An 18,893-nucleotide genomic window follows, 5' to 3' on the forward strand; every position below is an offset into this window, starting at 1 on the left:
TTTCTATTGCTATGATTTTTTTCTCCAATAAAAATCTCTGCTGCTCTTGAGGTAGCCAACTAGAACTCTCCCTGTGGTAACTTGGGTCTTGGGCTCTTGATTTTGTATCTTCTCGTTATTGTGGATTCCACTACACCTGTTCCTAGACCTGAGGTGAGATTAATTTTTAGTAAGATCTATTGAGGCTATGAATGGGCCTTGTGCTGCCTTCTGAGACCATATCAGAACAAAAGGAATATTGTCCTTCAATGGCAAAGTTTTTAATTTACAGTATTTCCTTGATGAAGATGACGAGGGTTGTATAAATGGAGGCATGAGGAAGGTGAACAAATACTTTAATGACATATATTCTTTGTTTCACAGTGGTAATACTTGCCTCCATGGCTCTCTCTCCCTTGACACTTAAATACCTGTCTTGGAGGCATTTGGTTACAAAATGAAGAGTTGTAACACTTGCTGGAGAAAACTGTGTTGGCAGTAAGATCAGGATTTTGTGTACTTTATAGTTGACATGAAATAGGTGGGGATAAAATCTGCTTTTAAATAACATAGTGTAGTTAGTGCATGAGGTGTAAGTGGAAGTACATGTAAGGGAAGATGAAGCTTTAGTTAAGTTAAATACTTGCGGTCTTCCCACCCATTCTCTGTGTGTCTGCTATAGAACTTGTGATCAGCTTTGTTACTAAATGGAAATGACCTCAAATTAAGGTCACTGGAATTGCTAGAATTGAATGTATTTTCACCAAATAATTCTCTCCTCCCATTCGTTTTGTTTTGGAGAAACATGCAAGAATAAAAATGTCTTAATTTAATGTGGCTAATTGGCCTGGGAAGACTTATGTTCTTCTGGGCTCTTGTTTTTGTGTTTGTTTTCTTAAAACAATAATTAAACCTACTAATTGATTCTATCAAAAACTCCACTGGAATGCAAAATGAGCTGGGGCTTGAGTAACTGGCTTGTTTTCCTTGTAAAGCTTAGCCTGAGGCAGCAAATCTATTCTCCATTAAAAATGGGGTCCTAAGTTTGTTTGTGAAATCATGCAGTACTTCATACATACATCAGTGAACTGGTGGTCAAATCCTTAAACAGTTACCTATATTTTAATGAATCACAATTGTAAAGAAAGTTTTTCTGATAAAGTACTGCCTAAAGATGTGGAAAGGGATCCTCAGGTTAGAACGGAGTGCATTACAATTTGGATGCGTAGGGTTTGTGTTCAAGATGGAAATCTTGCCATTGTCTCCAGTGCTTTTAGGAATACCTATGAGATTCTTAAGAGCAATTTGGTCAACGTTTATTTTTGTATGTTTTGGGTAAATGAGTGGTCTTTCCTTTCCTTTCCTCTTCTAACAATTCATCTTGGAAACTTCCTGCTAATTGACTTGCCTGTTGTCCTGTCTTACCTGTAATAAACACATAATTCTGGCTCTGATCAAGTGCACTGTTCCTGAAGGTGGGATGGAATGAACTGGTGCTTTAAACCCCCCTTGGCTGCTGCTCTTTTTGGTGACCAAACTAACATGAGATTGTTTTATTTTTGGAGTGGATACACTGTTCTGGGTCGTCTTCTGTGAAACTGGCAATGGATTAACTTCCTTTCCCACTGTTTTCTTATTCTGGAATGTTTATTAAAGCAGGTTACATGCCTCTCCTACACAGATGGCCTCATTCAGTACTGTGCAACAGCAAATATAACTATGTGATTCAATCCAAACTGTATTAAAAACAAAACAAATCACAAGCTGTTAAAGAAAGTGGAGAAATGCTGGTAGATAATATGAGGCATTTAATGCCAGCCACCTTACTCGGACTCCCAGAAAAGGCCATTAAAATGTTGCTCAGATGAGCATTATAGTTTGTCTGCATTTAAATTACTGCTCTAATACAGGGTGGTCTTTTGTTCGCCTTGGGTCTGTCTGAGCACAGACGTTTTTCCTCTTGCTTGGAAGCTTTTCCTAACATCTGCAGGATAGCGTCAGGCAGACGGATCGGCCCTGGGTAGGCACGGACAGGACGCAGCATGGAAGGAAGCTCGAGGTCACCCTCAGGCACGAGCTGTCGCTGTCGTTCTTGGCAGGTGCTAAACCATGCTGCTTTTAAAGGACTGGGTCTTTCCTGAGGCACTGGTAGGCATAGGCTGGAACAGAGAGGGAAAAATTTCCTGAGCATTCATGTATACTATTTAAAGAAAAAGTTTTCCTAGCAGTTACAGTAGTTTTAGTGGGCTCCATGCTTAGTTGTATGGATCCATTGCTGCCCTTTTCTTTAGTTATGGTTATATGTGTTGCTGTAAAACGTGATAGTCAAAATGGATATTTAATGTCTTTATACCTATGAGAGATGGGAAGTTAATGGCTACAATCTGTACTGATGCAAGCAGTTGTTTATTTACAGCAAAGCTAGCATTGATTCTACATGCTGCATAATGGTATAAACAGTATGGTTAAATATACTAGAAAAAGGAAATGGCAAGAGCTGTGCTTTGCAAATCCTTTAGAAAGAGATGATCTTAGAGTAATTAAGATTACTCATGCACAAGAGGGTTTTTACAGGTCTGATCCCTGTGGCTAGAAGTGACTTTTTGGGCAGGTAATGGGGCATCGGGTCCAGCCAGTACTTACACGGAGCGTGGAAAGTACTGGAAGGTTAAATGGCTCCGCCAGGGGAGGAGCTCGTGAGAGAAGGTAATGTGGCTTGGAATGAGGCATGTTGTGTTAGTGCAGAGAAGTTCTTGTCCTTATATGAAGAAAACTTATTTCAGTTGGCTAGGACTTTGAATTAAAGCCTTCACAGAAGCTGTTAGAAAAGACCATTTACAAATATATTCTGTGTTTGTTGAGCTTTCTGACTGGTAGCAATAATTATCATGAGAGTCAAGTGTGATTAAGAAATAACGGCCTCTAATAGGGAGGTAGAGGAGGAAAACGGGTGTGAGAGCAGGTTTTTGCCTTGGTCACCTGGCATGAGTTTGTGTGGCGGGGGGTCCCAGGGGGCTGCGGCTGGGCCCCTCACGCCCCTGGACCTCTGCTCCTCGGCTTCCTCACCTGTTGGGCTGGTGGTGTGTGAGCAGCTGCTGCCCGGTGGCCGTGAAAGCGTCAGAAAGGTGACCGGGGACGTTTCAGATATTACCGGTGTGTTTTCTAGGTCACCAAGGGGTGCTTTTCCCAGACAGGTTGAAATAATTTGACGGGCTGTTTGTCAGCCTGGTCACAGAGCAATGTAGATCTCAGAAAGGTACTTATTTGCTATTACTTAATTACAAAATGCTCAGTAGAGTAGTAGCATGGTAATTACATAAGGGTCTAGTGATCAATAACAATGCTTTCAAAAAAAAAACTCTAAAAATTTATGTCAATTACATGAAGTTCCTCAGCAGCTTTGGATGCTTTTCGGCCATTTTTTTTAGTGCAAATTTTTGTCAAATTATTGATACAGGCTTCTCTGTTAGTTAACATTGAGTCTTTGGCTCAATGCTCTGATAAGATCACTTGGTTTTTGGAGAGATTCACAATTGCAAATTTAAGTATGTGTAAGTTATAATCCGTATGGATTGTTTTTATGAATTCTTTCCCTCAGAAACTACTTTTATCCAGTCATGAGATTTAGAATCTTTCTTTACTGTTTTAGTGTATATATATATGTATAAACTAAATTCACTGTCCATTGTTCAGTTCTGAATTTAACCAGGGATGTTAACATGCTCTACATTTTGATTCTGGCTTTGTACCCGAATTTTATTGGCATTTTCTTTTACTTACTAGCATTAAAACACAAGTAATTGAGAGGACAAACAAAAGAATGTATTGATAAACAAATTACATTTTAGAAATTACCTTTTGGAGAGTTCTAACAACTCAACATAAGTGACAAATTGTATTATACCAGAACATTTGACTGGAATTAAATGATGTTTGGATTTTATCTCTGCTGGTCACACATCTGATTTACATCATCTGTTCATCTGTAAAAGTTTCCGGTCCATTGCTGTTTTCAGGTTGTTCTTACAATAAGTGATGGAAGCTTGCATATTTAAAAACAGTGTTTTAGGAAAATAATATTTTCAAGGAGTATTTTTTATATTCCAAAAATAATTCCAAGGATATTTTCCCTTTTTTTTTCCTTCTCAGAACCTGCAGTGGAATCTAATCTTAAAATCAAACAACAAAATGATGTTACAGAAGATGCTGTATTTTTCTTTGTTTCAAAACAAAACAGGGCAAGTTAATTTTATTGGAAATCTTTTGATTGATATTTGTTGTTTTCTTCTGAGAATCAGTAAGTTGCAGGAAGATAAAAATTTATTATATGCAGCCAAGAGTAAAGAGTGTTATCTAAATAAATCATTCTTGTTCATCTATTAATTCATTCATTTTGTACTGTAGGTTGAACTTCAGTTTCAGTTAAATCGCTTACCCCTCTGTGAAATGCATTATGCCTTGGACAGGATTAAGGACAACAGTATTTTGTTTCCAGATGTCAGCATGACTCCCACCATACCCTGGAGTCCCAACAGGTACAAGAATACAAACACTTTAATATCAAAGATCGTATGGTAATGCAGTATTGAATTTCTCATAACAGATGGCTGAAATCTGCCCTAGAACAGGAAATATGTCTTTCTCTTCATTAATGGTGAGGATGGTTCAGAGAAGGGAGTGAAACAGTTCTAAATAAAACAAGAAAATCGATCCTCTGAGGACTAGAATCTGTTGATTGTTTTTTTTTTCCTGGAGGTTGAAATGTGATTTTAATAGGCATTGCAGTTGTATTGTAGCTGTAGAAAACAAAACTCCTATGATTATTTACTGTTCTGTTCTTCATTGAAAATATGCACTTTATAGAAATGTAAATACCAGTTACAAGGATTGTGCTGTGCAGGATCTTAAGCATGCAGATTTTCATTTGCATGAGCAATGATTAGTACTCTTTGAGTTTGATGCAATGACCCAAATTTGTACATACCACTGAAGAGGATGGCAAGAAAAAAAAAAGAAAAAGGGAGGGTGGAAGGGTATGGGAATAAGGCTTAGAAGAACCAACATTGCACTTGCAAGCAGTCCTGAGATTCTTTGTACATAGGTTTTATAGTTTCCTTTATGAAATATAAACCCGTACATTATATAAATACTTTTGAGAAAACTTAGAATGATGCAGTAATGCAGTGAAAATAGTTTGTCTCGAAGAGGAGACATAGGGAAGAGCAACGTGAGGCTTTGTGGCTTAGGGAGTATGGTCAATATTCCTGGTGCATGGGGAAGGATAAAAAGGCGTGAAGTTTCTGTACTTAGATGGACACCAGGGAAGTGAGAGGTATGTGGAACTGATAGCCTGTACAGCACGCGGGTAGTTGTGTTGTGTCTTGAAGGTGAGAATTAAACTGTGTGATTGCAGCGCAGTGCAAAATGGAAGATAGCTCAAGAATGAAAAGGAAGGTGATCTGGCCAGAAACCTGAGACAGCTAGATAACGTAAGACAAAAATTACTGGAAAAAGTTCAGTTCCTCTTTGGAAGTGTAGGAGGAAAAGAAATGATGAAAGGGTGGGTGCAGTGTTCTGGGTGAGGATGATTGCTGCACGTATCAAAGCTGTGACAGTAAAGGCAGAAAGAAGGGTTTTGCACAGAGATATGCTACAGAGCTAGTGGAGGACAATGACAATCTGTTCACTGACTTAATTAAGTTTTGGGTGAATCTTGCGAGGAAGTAGTATTTAGGAATAATTTGAAAGTAAGCAGTGATCTCAATAAAAAGGAGGTAAGTCAAGTAAGCTAGAACTTTCTTTTCTGTTTTATGCCAGGAAATTCATATTTACAGAAACTTGCATGGTAGTTGTAATTGATATAAATTATTTGTATAATGGCTTTATATTTTTATATACATATAAATTATGTATGTAATAGTTGTAGTTGTGTTTAAGTCAGTGTAATGAACGTGTTTTTTTCCATGCGGTGGCTTGGTTTGCCATACCTTGGAATTCAGTAGCTCTGACTGATTCAGAACTGTCTTTCCCTATGTTTTTCTTATATTTTTGTTTTACATCCCTATTACTTTTCAGTTTTTCTTAGATCCTCCTGCAAGCTTGTTGTTCATAGCTGTCTTAGAGTTGACTGAAGTCCTAAGCATTCTCTTTATTTTACTCCCTGTTGGTAATAGAAGCTTTCCTGATCTGCAGGAATCATAGTGCTTGTACCAAATCAGATCACATTACTGAAGTATGGCCATATGTGCAGCAGTGACAGGTGTTTTTTACTATGCATGTCTACTTTTAAATCTGTCACTGGGAATATTAAAAACTGTGTCTACAAATCTTTAACCTCTTACACTCATCGGAATTTTCTGAAATCATCCTTCTGTTAATGCTGGTATCACTAGCTTGTTGCAGCAAAAATCCTTTTTTTAGACTGCTTTCCTATTAGAGGTATGTCTTAATGATCAAAAAAAAATGTTTGTAATTAATTGGTAGCCACTATTTTTGTTTGTTTTTGAATTGCATCCTAGTTCATATTTACCAAGCTCTGAGTTTGTATAAATGTTGACTTTTAAAAAGTTGACTGTATAAATACTGATGGGAATAAATGTAACCAATGTTACATTTTCTGTAGTAATAGTAGGAAAAACTTTCCTTTGTTATCAAGTGATTGTGCAGCATGTACTTTCTTCTAAAATGTGCACTATGCAGGATAATTATTGTTAGATGAGATAGTGTAAAATGAGACATAGCTGGATTTCTTTTGAAAAAACTGATTTATTGCAAGTAGTATCAAGGTTATGTGATAAAAGAATTTGATTATTTTGCTAGATTTGTTCTATTATGACTCAGAATGACAGAATCAGTACATTAGCATATAGACTCTTCCTTGAAAGCCCTTGAGATCTTAACTCATTTCATTTCTCATTGACTGTGAGTATTCATAGCTTCTGATTTTAAACTCGTCTCCTTTTTGAACAGACAATGGGATGAGCAGTTGGACCCTCGACTAAATGCTAAGCAGAAAGAGGCTGTTCTGGCTATCACTACTCCACTTTCAATACAACTGCCTCCTGTTCTTATCATCGGTCCCTATGGGACAGGAAAAACGTTCACTCTGGCTCAGGCAGTCAAGCACATACTCCAGCAACAGGATACTAGGTGAGATGGGGCACTAAACATAGAGCAATTCTTGATTAGCAAAGAAAATGCCATTTTTTACTTAAATACAAGTGAAAGGTAGAAGTATGGAATTTCCACCCAGCTTAAAAAAAAACAAAACCCCAGCCATCCGTCATTGTTTTGAATGATAATGTAATTTTGTAGTCTTAGCCTGTATGTTTCCATTCAGAACAAAACTAGTTAAAAGTGATGATATCTAGAATGACTGTGATTCGCTTGACATGGAAAGTTGTACAGTATGCTAGACAATAAAAGCTGTTTCTTATTTTAAATCAAGTCTAGATTAATAATTGTGAAATAATTATTGAAAAACTGTTTGAACTTTAAATCTTTTCCTAACTAAAGGATTTGAGTTAAAGGGCTGAATCATGCAAACTAGAGTAGGTCAGTGACTAGTTTCATTAAGAGAAATGTGCAGGAAGATGGCCACTGTTTCCTTTTTTTTGTATTCTACTGCTTTGAATTGTTTTCTGTTTCTTCATTGCTTTTTTGTTTGCACCATTTATTCCAGCAGGATTCTCATTTGCACCCATTCTAATAGTGCTGCTGATCTCTACATAAAGGATTATTTACATCCATATGTAGAAGCAGGCAATCCCCAGGCAAGACCTCTCAGGTATTTTTTAAGGCTTATTATGTATCTATAAAATACTATTCTTAAGAAAAGGTGTCTATAATAAATGGTTAAAGAACTTTTAAAACATAAAAGCATATTGGCATTACCAGCAGTGCTTTTAAAAACATAGACTAAAAGGAATGTGAAACATTATCAACATCATTTTGGGTCATTTGTTAAATATAAATAAAGACATCCTTTTTTAAGCTTTTATTATTCTATTGATAAATGTGTCTTTCCTAACGAGCAAACTTTTGATATGCTCCTCTAAAAGCTATTATGATAAAAATAAAAGGAAGTTTAAATGTATTTTAAATTCTAGAAGATTTTTACTCATGCTTACTACTTGGAAGCTTGAGCTTCCCACCTGGCTTTTTGAAGGAAAAAAATCTGTTGACATAGGAGCTACGTATTTAGAGAATCATGTGGAAGTAGTTTGGCCTCTTCTGATCAGTGAGTTTGAAGTAATTGTATGATTAAATGTATTTGCCATGGTTAGTTTTGGGGCGCTTAGTTAAGAAAGGAAATGAAGAAGAGGTGGAAACTTAGAGTGCAGAAGGGGTAAAACGTGCATAGAAATATTTAGGGAGTATTTATTTATGGGCAGAAACCCACTCCTGGGAATATTTGCACAGATATCACAGTATATAAGACTGCTAACTTGGTATATATTTTTTAAAATTATGAGCATCATTTTCTCAATGTCAGTGCGTGACTATTATATCATATTACTAAGAAAATGACTCTGTTTACTTGCTAGCAACTAAAAGCCATTCTGGACTTAAATTTTACGTAATGTCAGTAAAGCCACTGAAGTTATGTGAAAGGGCTAGATTTATGACAGGTGTAAATTCTCTTAGGTTTTCTGGCTTTAGTCGCCATGTGACAGACACTGAGGATCTGGCCAAAAAAGAAAAGGCAGCTGACTTCTGAAAAGTTACCTTTAATTTGGTGTATTTTAACCCAAATTGTCTTAAGGGGCTTTGTAAAGCACTTTGTGATGAAAAGCATTATGGTGTCTTAATTTTGTAGTGGAGAAAAAATGTGTGTAATTTACGCTTTCAGGATTATTGAACTGTGATTTAACAGAACAAGATGTTAAAGTTAGATACAGTTCTATTGTGGTTGCCAAGCTTTTGCTACCTTCTTTCATGTGCTATATTCAACTATATAGTCTGGTCTCAGATGTGCTTGTGAAAAACATATGTAAAAGAAAAGCAATTTTTTCCCCACTAAGGTTAAATATATACATATACGCACACATTTGCCAAGAGTATTTCAGTGCATAATGCAAAAGCCACTGCAAGTTTTAAATGTAACTGTCATAGTGTTTGTTATGAATCCTTCAGAAAGTGCTGCTATAGATTGTATGACGTTGTTCAAGCAGTCATGATACCTTTATGGAAAGTTCTAGTTTTTGTAAATGGAGGTATCTCTGGAGTTGTATATATATTTATATATCCACTGGTGTGTGTGTTTGTAAATTATTTTAAAAATATTATGGATACTTCGGAAGCATATGTTGTTTGAAAGCTGACTGCATGTCAACCTGATCTGGCAGGAGATAAAGGTTCAGTTTGTTTGAATTGAAAGCTAGAATTATGTTAGATTCCTTGCAGAAAATCACTTGTGGATCTGTTACCTTTATTATTGACTGTTGTCAAGATATATTTTCAAATTAAAATCATTACTGTTAGTTTAAACAGGGTGCCCTAAGCCTGTTTTTTTTTTTGCCCTAAGTGCTGTTTTTTTAAGGGAAACATAAAATGGAGCAGGAGCAGTAAAGTATCAAAGCAGCATGTGCTACTTGCAGTGTTTGTGTTTCCAAAGGGCTGAACAGTTTGCTTTAGGTTTTTTGTTTACTCTACAAGGGATGAGCTGGCTAAATAGTATCTTTGTTAAAAATGTTGCCACAGGTTAGTCCGGAGCACCGTATTTATGTTGTTTTTAAAGAAGGAAAAGCTTAGATATTTAATATTGACTGGGTACTGAGAACTACGTAAATATTTCTATAAATTTCTGTGGTAAGACACACACTAAATAAATCACCCTGTCAATGATGTGACATAAACATTTGAAGCTTGGAGTCTGGGGGGGGGGTTGTTTAAAAATCATGTTGTAAATTCGTACTTTTTTTTTCCTAACAAAATAATTATCTCTGCCATTCAGAAAACATAAAGGCAAAATGAATACTGAGAATTTATGTTGAGTTTAGGCTCTACACCCAAATAGAGTACTAATGAAACCTGGAGACCAAATTCTTATAGTCCTAATACCCATAAACAAATTTGTACCTTGTGGAAAAAAAAAATGACACTCGTTATGATTAGATAATGCAGCTGTCTAAGGGACACTCTCCAAAATCTGCCTTTTACTTAAGACACTTGACATTGAAACATTTTTTTTTTATACTTACGTAGATTAACGCAGAAGTGTTTCTGAAAGGGAAAGAAAAAAAAAGCACTAACCTACAGTTAGGAGGAAAGAGCCTGCAATTAAGTGCTTCTGTTCAGTGCTACAACTCTTGATTTTAAGTGTGCAGAAGCAGGCACCTTAGAGGGTGAGTCAGAGCGGTAGAGGTAGTAATTGGCTTCTAATTTGTACACCCTTTTACTCTGTGGATGTGTTTGTCTCTCTCCATCAACTGTTAATCTTCAGGAGGTAGGCTCCTAAGGTAGGCGCCGTAGTTAGATACTTCTGGTTACTCCTAAAAACTCCAGTGAAGACCTAGGAAGCAGAGAGCAGCAGTTTCTCTGTGTGGTTCTGGGCACACAGTGATTGAGGTATCTACTGTTTATTACTATTTATTATATACAAACTATAATTATTTATTACTATTATTTTACTTATATATTTCAAATTTAGTTGTATACCATATACTGTTAAAAGGAAGGAGCTTGATATTGCTTTTGTTCATATTTTATTGTCTTTATTCTTAACCATGTTACTGCTGATTATCAGCTTGGCAATATGGAATAGAATAGAAGCCAGTTCTGTTTAAGATATCTCAGCTGAAACCTCTCCAGTTCACTAGCAAGTTTTTTAAAATACCTTGGTCATAATGTACTTGTGTCAGTACTGCATGTAGCCTGGAACCAAGTAGCTTTAGTATGTGGCTGCTAGCTTCAGAAGATGTTAAGGGATCATCGCCTTTTCCCCAAATTGTCCATAGTAAAGTTTTCATACTGAAAATAGAATTAATTTATCTTATCAAATGCTGTATTTGTAAAATAAGTGCCTCTTTAAGCAATTACTTTTTTTTCTTGAAGCTCTAGATTTTATCCTATCCTATCCTCAAAGGAGGATTGATTTTTAAAAAAAAAAAAAAAAAAAAAAGTTATTTTTTCAGGTTGTAAGACAGGTTCTTCACTTGTGTTCTGCATCCCAAGGAATGTACTTGTACATCACAATGAGCCTCTCTATGGAGGGGAATCAAAAGAAATGAAAGAGGAAATCAGATGCTTTTAAATTTTCTTTAGGGTTCTTGGGACTACTTGAATTTTTTTTCTTTTTTTTTTTTTTTAACTTTCAATAGAGGCGTGAAATGAGACAGCTAGATCTCTTTCCCCTAAGCCTCTGTTTTTCTTTTGCTTGAGGGTTTTCAGGTGAGAAAGATTCGTACAAAGTCTGAGGAGGTGGGATCGGAGTTTGTCCAAGAAGAGTTCTTTAGAGCACAGCCTGAAGGGAGAATCCCGGCCTTTTTATCAAGAAGTAGGAAGAGATTGTATTTTCCAGTTCAGAACAGGAAAAAAGAAGTTTTGGAGAACATAAATGTAGTCCCCATTCACTCTCTTCTCCAAGGAGAGAAGTAGGAGTCACTTCTGTACGACAGGAGTGCAGATGAAACTTTGTTCTACTTCCATCTGAGGTTCTGACTCTAGACTCCCCTTTATTAAGTTTTAGAAGTATATTTTAAGGGATTCAGGAGCAGTCCCAGCCTGAAACATGATCAAACAAGGAAATATTGAGTCTTAATTACTGATTGAAATTTGCTACTTTTGCAAATAGTCTGTTGTACAAATAGTTAGTTTGATGGAAATTTATCAATAGAAGCAAAATGCAGAAGAGTAGGAAAAACTTAAGTTGGCTAACATTTAACAAAAATAGTTGGGCCAACTTCTGTTTTGGCATAATTGATGAAGGGTTGATGGAGACACGTGTTCTTTTTTTTTGTTTGTTTATTTTAGATCATTGGCTAGAAATTGAGAGCTTTTGTTGTAAATGTCCAAATTTAGAAATAAAGGGGGTATGAAATGCAGATGAAATGCAGATTCTGTGTATGTTAATCCAGCATTAGTAAGTACAGTGGATATATTCAGTGCTTTTGTTTGCAGGAGATTAAGTCCCTGATCTTATGACTTTTCTCTTTCAATGCGGTTCTCTATGTATTTGCCAGTGATTTCACTGCCTGTGGGCTTGGATAAACCTAGCCTTTGGGGTTTTCATTTCTCCACAATTAAAATCTTGAGGTGAGGCACCTGATGTGAGAAAATACAGTCACATGTGAGTTACAGCTTGGCTTTGTTTTTGTAACTGCAGTTGTTGTACCTATAGCTGCATGTTAATAGATGTGTTGCAGGTGCTACGTGGATAGTTTGATTAGTACATGCCTGACTCTGCTGGCATTCAGGCACTTTGCTTTGGCAAATATTAAGATTAAAAGGTTGGACACTTGCTTGATTAGAAAGTAAGGGTATATTGCAGGGTGAAATCTTTTGCATTGTATTGAACTGGTTTTAAAAAGAAGATATAATGGGTTTCACTAGCTTTAAGAAAAAAACTAATCATGAAATTACAGGAGATGTTATTAGCACAAAGTGCACCTGAGAAGTCCCATGTTCAGTGTGGCTTACTTATATCACGACATTCTCCCAGTAGTCACATCTGTCAGGTGCTTTTATGCCAGTGGTGCATAATAGCTCTGGGATACCTTTTTGATCTCACATCAAAATAAAATAAATTAATGGGTAAGCAACAATGCAGTTTGAAATGCTGTCACCCAATCTGAGTCACACGTAGTTGAATTTGTGTAATGAAAGACAGTGCATGGTATAATAATGTCTAATAACCATAATATTTTGCATTTCAATAGCACCTTTCATCCAAGAATCTCAAAGTGCTTTACAAACATAAACTCACAATAAACTCATTAATCCTCACAGTACTCCTGTGAGATGGTAGGTAAGTATAATCCTCAGTTAAGATTGAGAAACTGAATCATGTAAAAGTTGACTGAATGGCTGGGATAAATAGAACAGGGTTATTTTGCTCCTGCTGCCTTGTTCTAGCAATTAGGCTCTGACCATATGTTTTTACATTGATGTAATACCAGTTTATCAAATAAAGCTTATCAGTCTGGCTGATAAGAAATAAATACGTTGATCCCATTAGAAGGTTCTCGGTCCTGGAATGACTCAGGAGTGTATCAATTGCTCCTGCACTGAACCCAGGCTTAACTGATGCCATTTGATCACCAAGTGTCAGTTTTGGTTGGTTGTGTTGCCATTCAGATTACTGCAGTGCATTTGCACCTCTTTACATTTCATTTTATGTGTACTGTCCAAAATGGACACTGTTACCTGTATTTTCACAAAACAAATTTATTATAATGCTAATAATTGTTTCACTTGTGTTATATGGAACTGAGCTGTAATTTTCAAACTTGAGTAGATATATGGTATCCAAAGTCCAGCCATTGCAATCATGTTTTGCACTTAGGTGCATAATTTCACTTTTCCCAATACTTTATTAATGATTCGGGATTTGTAATATGGGTGCAGGAGAAATCTAATCAGAAAGAAATGAATAATGAATAGATAAACAGCATTGAATCCCATATTCAGAACTTAAATTATTTGAAACTGTTTCATCTTAATTTGCTTTGGAAATAAGTTAAAATAACTTTAATTCTAAATAAGAATGTACCATGGTTTCCTGTAATTTAAAGATTCCACTTGAGATTTACAGTTCTTACTTGATACAGATTGTATTTTTGAGGAACACCGCGTAGAGAAGGCCTTTGACATCTTCATCCAAATCCTCAGGTGGTGAACCCTGTGGAGTTAGTTGCTTGTGCTCTATCTTCTAGGGCGTAGACTTTGTGTCTTCCCTGTTACTCTTCTATTTAGCTAGACTGGCTGTAACATTTCATCATTTAAGAATAATTCATCGTTGATCTCGTGATCTGGTGATTAAAATGATTTTAAATGTCATGGAAAGATGTTTGATGTCCAGTGCTCTGCTGACAATGTCCTGATGTTTTAGACCAAGAAAGCTTTCTCCTTGGCACTGTTTTCTCATTCTTTTATACAGCATATCAGAGTTAAGGCCCTTTGTGATAAAACAATGAATTTAGATCCTGTTTGTTTCTTAGAACTTTGAAGACGTATGGTATATGTGAAAGGGAGTGGATGATTTTATTAATGCCTTTTCAGAAAAGAAGGCATTAATATGCCTTAATGGTCCTATGGATATAATTGATGAAACGTGCAGACCACTGCATCTCTGTCACTTCCAAGACTATTGGCTATTATTATATTTTAGTTAAGGAAATATTTTTTTAAAATGAATTTACTGACAGATAAAAATGATACTAGTGTGAGGGTCACAGTACTCAAATATATGAAGAATTTAGAGATTTCTATATGTGAATCAATCCCCGATAGCTATTCATATATGTAGCATTGCACTCCAGCAAATAAGGGAAGAGAATCGAAGATATTTTAGCATGTAATTTTGCATAGTAGTGATGTTTTGCTTCCCAAAGACTCTTATTTACCAGAAAACAGAATGCTAGCATTTGAAATAATTAGGCTGTCACTGTGTTCCAACTGTACAGAAAATAAGCCCCGTTTTTATTTTCTAGGGTATATTTCAGAAATCGCTGGGTAAAGACTGTCCACCCAGTTGTGCATCAGTACTGTTTGATTTCAAGCACACATTCCACCTTTCAGATGCCACAGAAAGAAGATATTCTTAAGCAACGAGTAGTAGTTGTTACGTTAAATACATCACAGTATCTGTGTCAACTGGATCTTGAACCAGGTATGATCATTTCTAAATAAGAAGTATCTGTAAGGTGCTTTGGGAAGCATCCTTGTTTTTCCAGTGTCAGTAGCAACTATTCTTTCTGTTCCTTACCCAATTTTTTAAACTGTTCAGAAATAAAGTAAAAAATTGCCATCTTAAAATGTTTTTCTCTTTCTTTTTTAATGAATAAATGTCTATTACAAAGCTACAAAATTGCTGGCATTCAAATGCTCCTTTTTCTTATTACTAAAGAAGCAGTATTATGTATGATCTGGTGTTTCTGAGATCCAAGAGGGAAAATTCTATTTGAGATTCTGACTTTGAATAGTGTGCTCATTAAGTTCTTTACTCAGTGGAGCATGTAAGCATAAATACACACGCAGAGCTTTTTTCTTGTTTTATGAATTGTTTAGCTTTGCAAACAATTCCCACACATACAAACTCATGCTATGTTAACATGATACATGCCAGTTGTTTTCTAAACTGAAATGTCGTAGACTGATTTACTGGGACAGAGGCTGCTTTGGATTTATTGTTTACTTTATCTCCAGATGAAATCCATCTGGTTTTTGGAGAATGTGGAATTTCTTTACAAAAGCTATTAAAGTTAGCTTTTTACGGTTACATTTAGTCATTTATTGCGACAGGGAAAACTAATATAGAATTTAGGGTACATATTTTCAGGTCTTTAAATGGGAGTAACTGCTTTGTCTGACAATAAGCTGTGTACCGTCATGTCATGGTAATGTGTATGCAGCTGTATGAAACTCATGTTTTCCAAAGAAAATTGCTTCATTTTTATGTATGCAATCTTACTTGGGTGGTACACTAAATCTTCTAAAACAATGTTTTAAACCTAGTATATAAGAGTATACAAAAATATTTATCTCCTGTATCTATCCAGAATTTACCTTTCATAAAATCTAAGCTTCCTGTGGCCCAGATTTTTTCATGTGCATGTTAACCAGTGCATAGATTCAACCCCCACCTTTTGGTCCAACATTATCATAAGATTGAATTAAAATTTTTCTTGTGTTGCTTTCTTCCCCCACCCTCTGCATTCTGTAAAGCCCATTCTCAGAAAAATATTTAGGTATGTGTGCAATTTCAATGAGAATTTTAGTATATATAAAGTAATTTGATAATACTAATGTACATGAGGAAAATCATGTTTATGGTCTTTGTCCAAACTTCTTCAAGACTCATGCTAATGAAAAGGTTTTCAGATTTGAGAAACCTTCTGAGGGATGTCTGTCGAAAAATGTTTTCTCTTTGCATAATGAGAGCTCAGATAAAACACTTGTGTTAATTTTGGGTATATTGGAAGAAAGAGGCAGATCTGTGGACTACTGCTAATGTCGCTGACAATCAGTTGTTGACCACCATTGGCCATCTGATGGGTTTGAAAATTGTGTAGTTCTCAGTAATTGCTAGAAATTCATTTGTGTAAGCCATACTGATTTTTTTTTTCTGGTTTTTGTTGCTATCAGAATGTAGAACTCAGTCCAATTTCTTGTATTATTATCGCTGTTTATTTTATCATATCTCAAGTTTCATTTATTTGCTGATATCTGTTTTACAGGTTTTTTTACACACATTCTGTTAGATGAAGCTGCACAGGCTATGGAGTGTGAAACTATTATGCCTTTAGCATTAGCTAATAAAAACACAAGAATCGTCTTGGCTGGAGACCATATGCAGGTAAGAGTTACAGATTTTTTTTAATATAAAGTGTGTGTGTGTGTATATATATATACATATATATATATATATATATATATATAGTGTGTGTGTGTGTATAATATATATATATAAGGACATTTATCTGCTCCAAATGACTGTGGTGTGTGAATATTTCTAAAGTAGACTTAGTGTATTTCTGTAAAGTGAGAATATATTGTTACTTCCATTTTACAAGATCAGAATTAAGGCACAAAGACAGTGAAATGAATTGTGCAAGGTTATATAGGAAATCTGTGATAGAACAGACTTGGACCCAGTCAACCAGTGAACTATATGCAAGTAAAACTTAATTATGAAGGGGGAGGTGCATAAAATGTACCAGCCATATAAGAGACAGGGAAGTCAAGAAAAATTCAGGGGTTGTTATTTGCATAAGATATGGTGATATTTATACAGTCAGTGTAGGAATTTCTTTATGACTGGGAGTCCATGTTGATTTTTGAAAGAACTGAAGAATATGGGCAATGTATTGTGGTTTAGACAACTTTTTTTTTTTGTATTGGAAACATCATAATCTGTTAAGGATTTGAACTAGTAAAAAGTGGCAAGCTGAAGCTGACCAGTGCCTTTATTTATTGTGATGTGCTTAGGAATTGTTTGGTTTACAGAGTTTACAAGAGTTTAAAATACTCGTTATGCATGCCATTTTGCAGTGTGCAGGCCTGGGAAAGAAGAATGCCTAGAAAAGTCATCCTTACTTGTTTTGTTGATTTAGGCCAGGTCTATTTGTTTTTATATATTTGCCTTTATTTCTCTTGACAGTTCTCAATGGCAATGAAGTGGATGTTTGTATTGCTATAAGTAATTAACTTAGAGTAGATTTCCCACCTACCACTATCACCTCTGTCATACATATGGTTCTTCAGGTCCTGCCAGTGATGTCTGTCTTTTCCTTTCCTGTTTTGATTCTTCTGCTGCCATTACATTGAGTTTGCACATCCTGCTGCTGGATCATTTAAAGTAATGATAATAGTAATCCCAAGGCCTCACATAGCACTTTTTAAATACAAATCTCAAAAGTGCTTTTTAAGAGGTTGGAATCCTTACTGCTTTAGGCTAGAGCTCACGAGTCACAGCTGGATGGCTAGAGTTAACTCTGGCCTGTGTGTCTCAGGCTATGAGTGTAAAGAGCAGTTTTATAGGACAAGTTCTCATGGAAGTTATTCTGTGAGGCATTTAAATTTCTAAAGCTGACATCTGAGAATTTTAAAAAAAAAAAAAAAAAAAGTAAAGCTCAAAATCAGATTCTGAATAATATGCATTCAGAAAAACAATGGATTGGCTTAATTTCCAAGTTTTTGAATTTTGATTAAAAGTTGTTTTTTCGTCATCCTTGTTTTGGATTTTCCTGCTGTAATAGGTGCTGTTTTTGTTGTAAAACAAGCCTAGTAGTAGTTCAGTGTATTAGTAACTGGGCCACCTTAGTTTATGAACTGTTCCGTGGATGGTAGGGTTTTTTTTGGTCATACAGATCTCTGCTTTGAGTTATTCATCTTTGCAAGCCACAAAGAAAAAAACCTTAGATACAAGGGTTCTTCTCTCCTTTTACCTAGTTATTGAGTGCCTTATTGTTCCTGTAAGAGCATGCTGGTCTTTTGTCACTTTTACAGTAGGAATAGGCATTTCTATGGAACAGTTACAAAATGCTTAGCCATGGTATATGTCTTCTAACTATGAATGTACAGTTATAGTAAGGTTTTATTTTTGTTTTGATGCAAAATACTTGTCTCGGGAGTCTGAAATTCTAAGTCCACATATTTAGTTACATTTTCTTTGTATGTGTGTGTCTGTTACAGCTCAGTCCTTTTGTCTACAGTGAATTTGCCAGGGAAAGAAACCTGCATGTTTCATTGCTTGATCGGCTCTATGAGCACTACCCTGCAGAATTTCCATGCAGGATCTTGCTGTGTGAGAACTATCGCTCCCATGAAGCTATCATCAAGTAGGTGTGAACTTTTTCACTGTATCATGCTTTGACTGGTGTGAGTGAACAAAACTTTCCCTCTGTGCCGTGCACAGCTGAATGAAGCATTACAAATTTCTGTAATGAAATCTTAGTTGTTTCAAAGTTAAGTAGAGTAATTCCTTGTTACTAGGTTGAAATTCAGACAGCAGAGATTCGTTTAGATACCTTGTGTTATAGAGTCCCTCATTCAGGGAGGGATGCTTTGGCTGCAAGACAAAGAAGAGCTAACTTTTCCTTTTTAACCATTATACTGTATTTGGTAGAGTCTTTGAACTGTCAGAATTTTAGAATTACTGGGGTGGATTACCTTGGAACAATAAGCTACGTGCACTATAAGGAACATACAGATATACAACTACGAACAGAAAAAAATAGGTCAAAATTTGGGTA

General features: G+C 35.8%; 1 protein-coding gene across 5 annotated transcripts in view; it reads left to right on the forward strand.

Annotated features, from left to right (window-relative positions):
- Positions 1-18,893, forward strand: part of HELZ (helicase with zinc finger) — an 83,189-nt gene that overhangs the window by 37,532 nt on the left and 26,764 nt on the right. For 3 of the 5 annotated variants that reach the window (XM_040530264.1, XM_040530262.1, XM_040530266.1), the window contains 6 exons: positions 4,384-4,514; positions 6,949-7,128; positions 7,661-7,765; positions 14,631-14,809; positions 16,377-16,495; positions 18,334-18,479. In XM_040530264.1, the coding sequence (XP_040386198.1) occupies positions 4,384-4,514; positions 6,949-7,128; positions 7,661-7,765; positions 14,631-14,809; positions 16,377-16,495; positions 18,334-18,479 (860 nt within the window). The remainder of the gene's footprint in view (positions 1-4,383; positions 4,515-6,948; positions 7,129-7,660; positions 7,766-14,630; positions 14,810-16,376; positions 16,496-18,333; positions 18,480-18,893) is intronic. The other 2 variants (XM_040530265.1, XM_040530263.1) reach the window with 1 other exon arrangement.

Source organism: Cygnus olor, chromosome 18 (assembly GCF_009769625.2).
Source record: "Cygnus olor isolate bCygOlo1 chromosome 18, bCygOlo1.pri.v2, whole genome shotgun sequence".
Lineage (NCBI taxonomy): Eukaryota > Metazoa > Chordata > Aves > Anseriformes > Anatidae > Cygnus > Cygnus olor.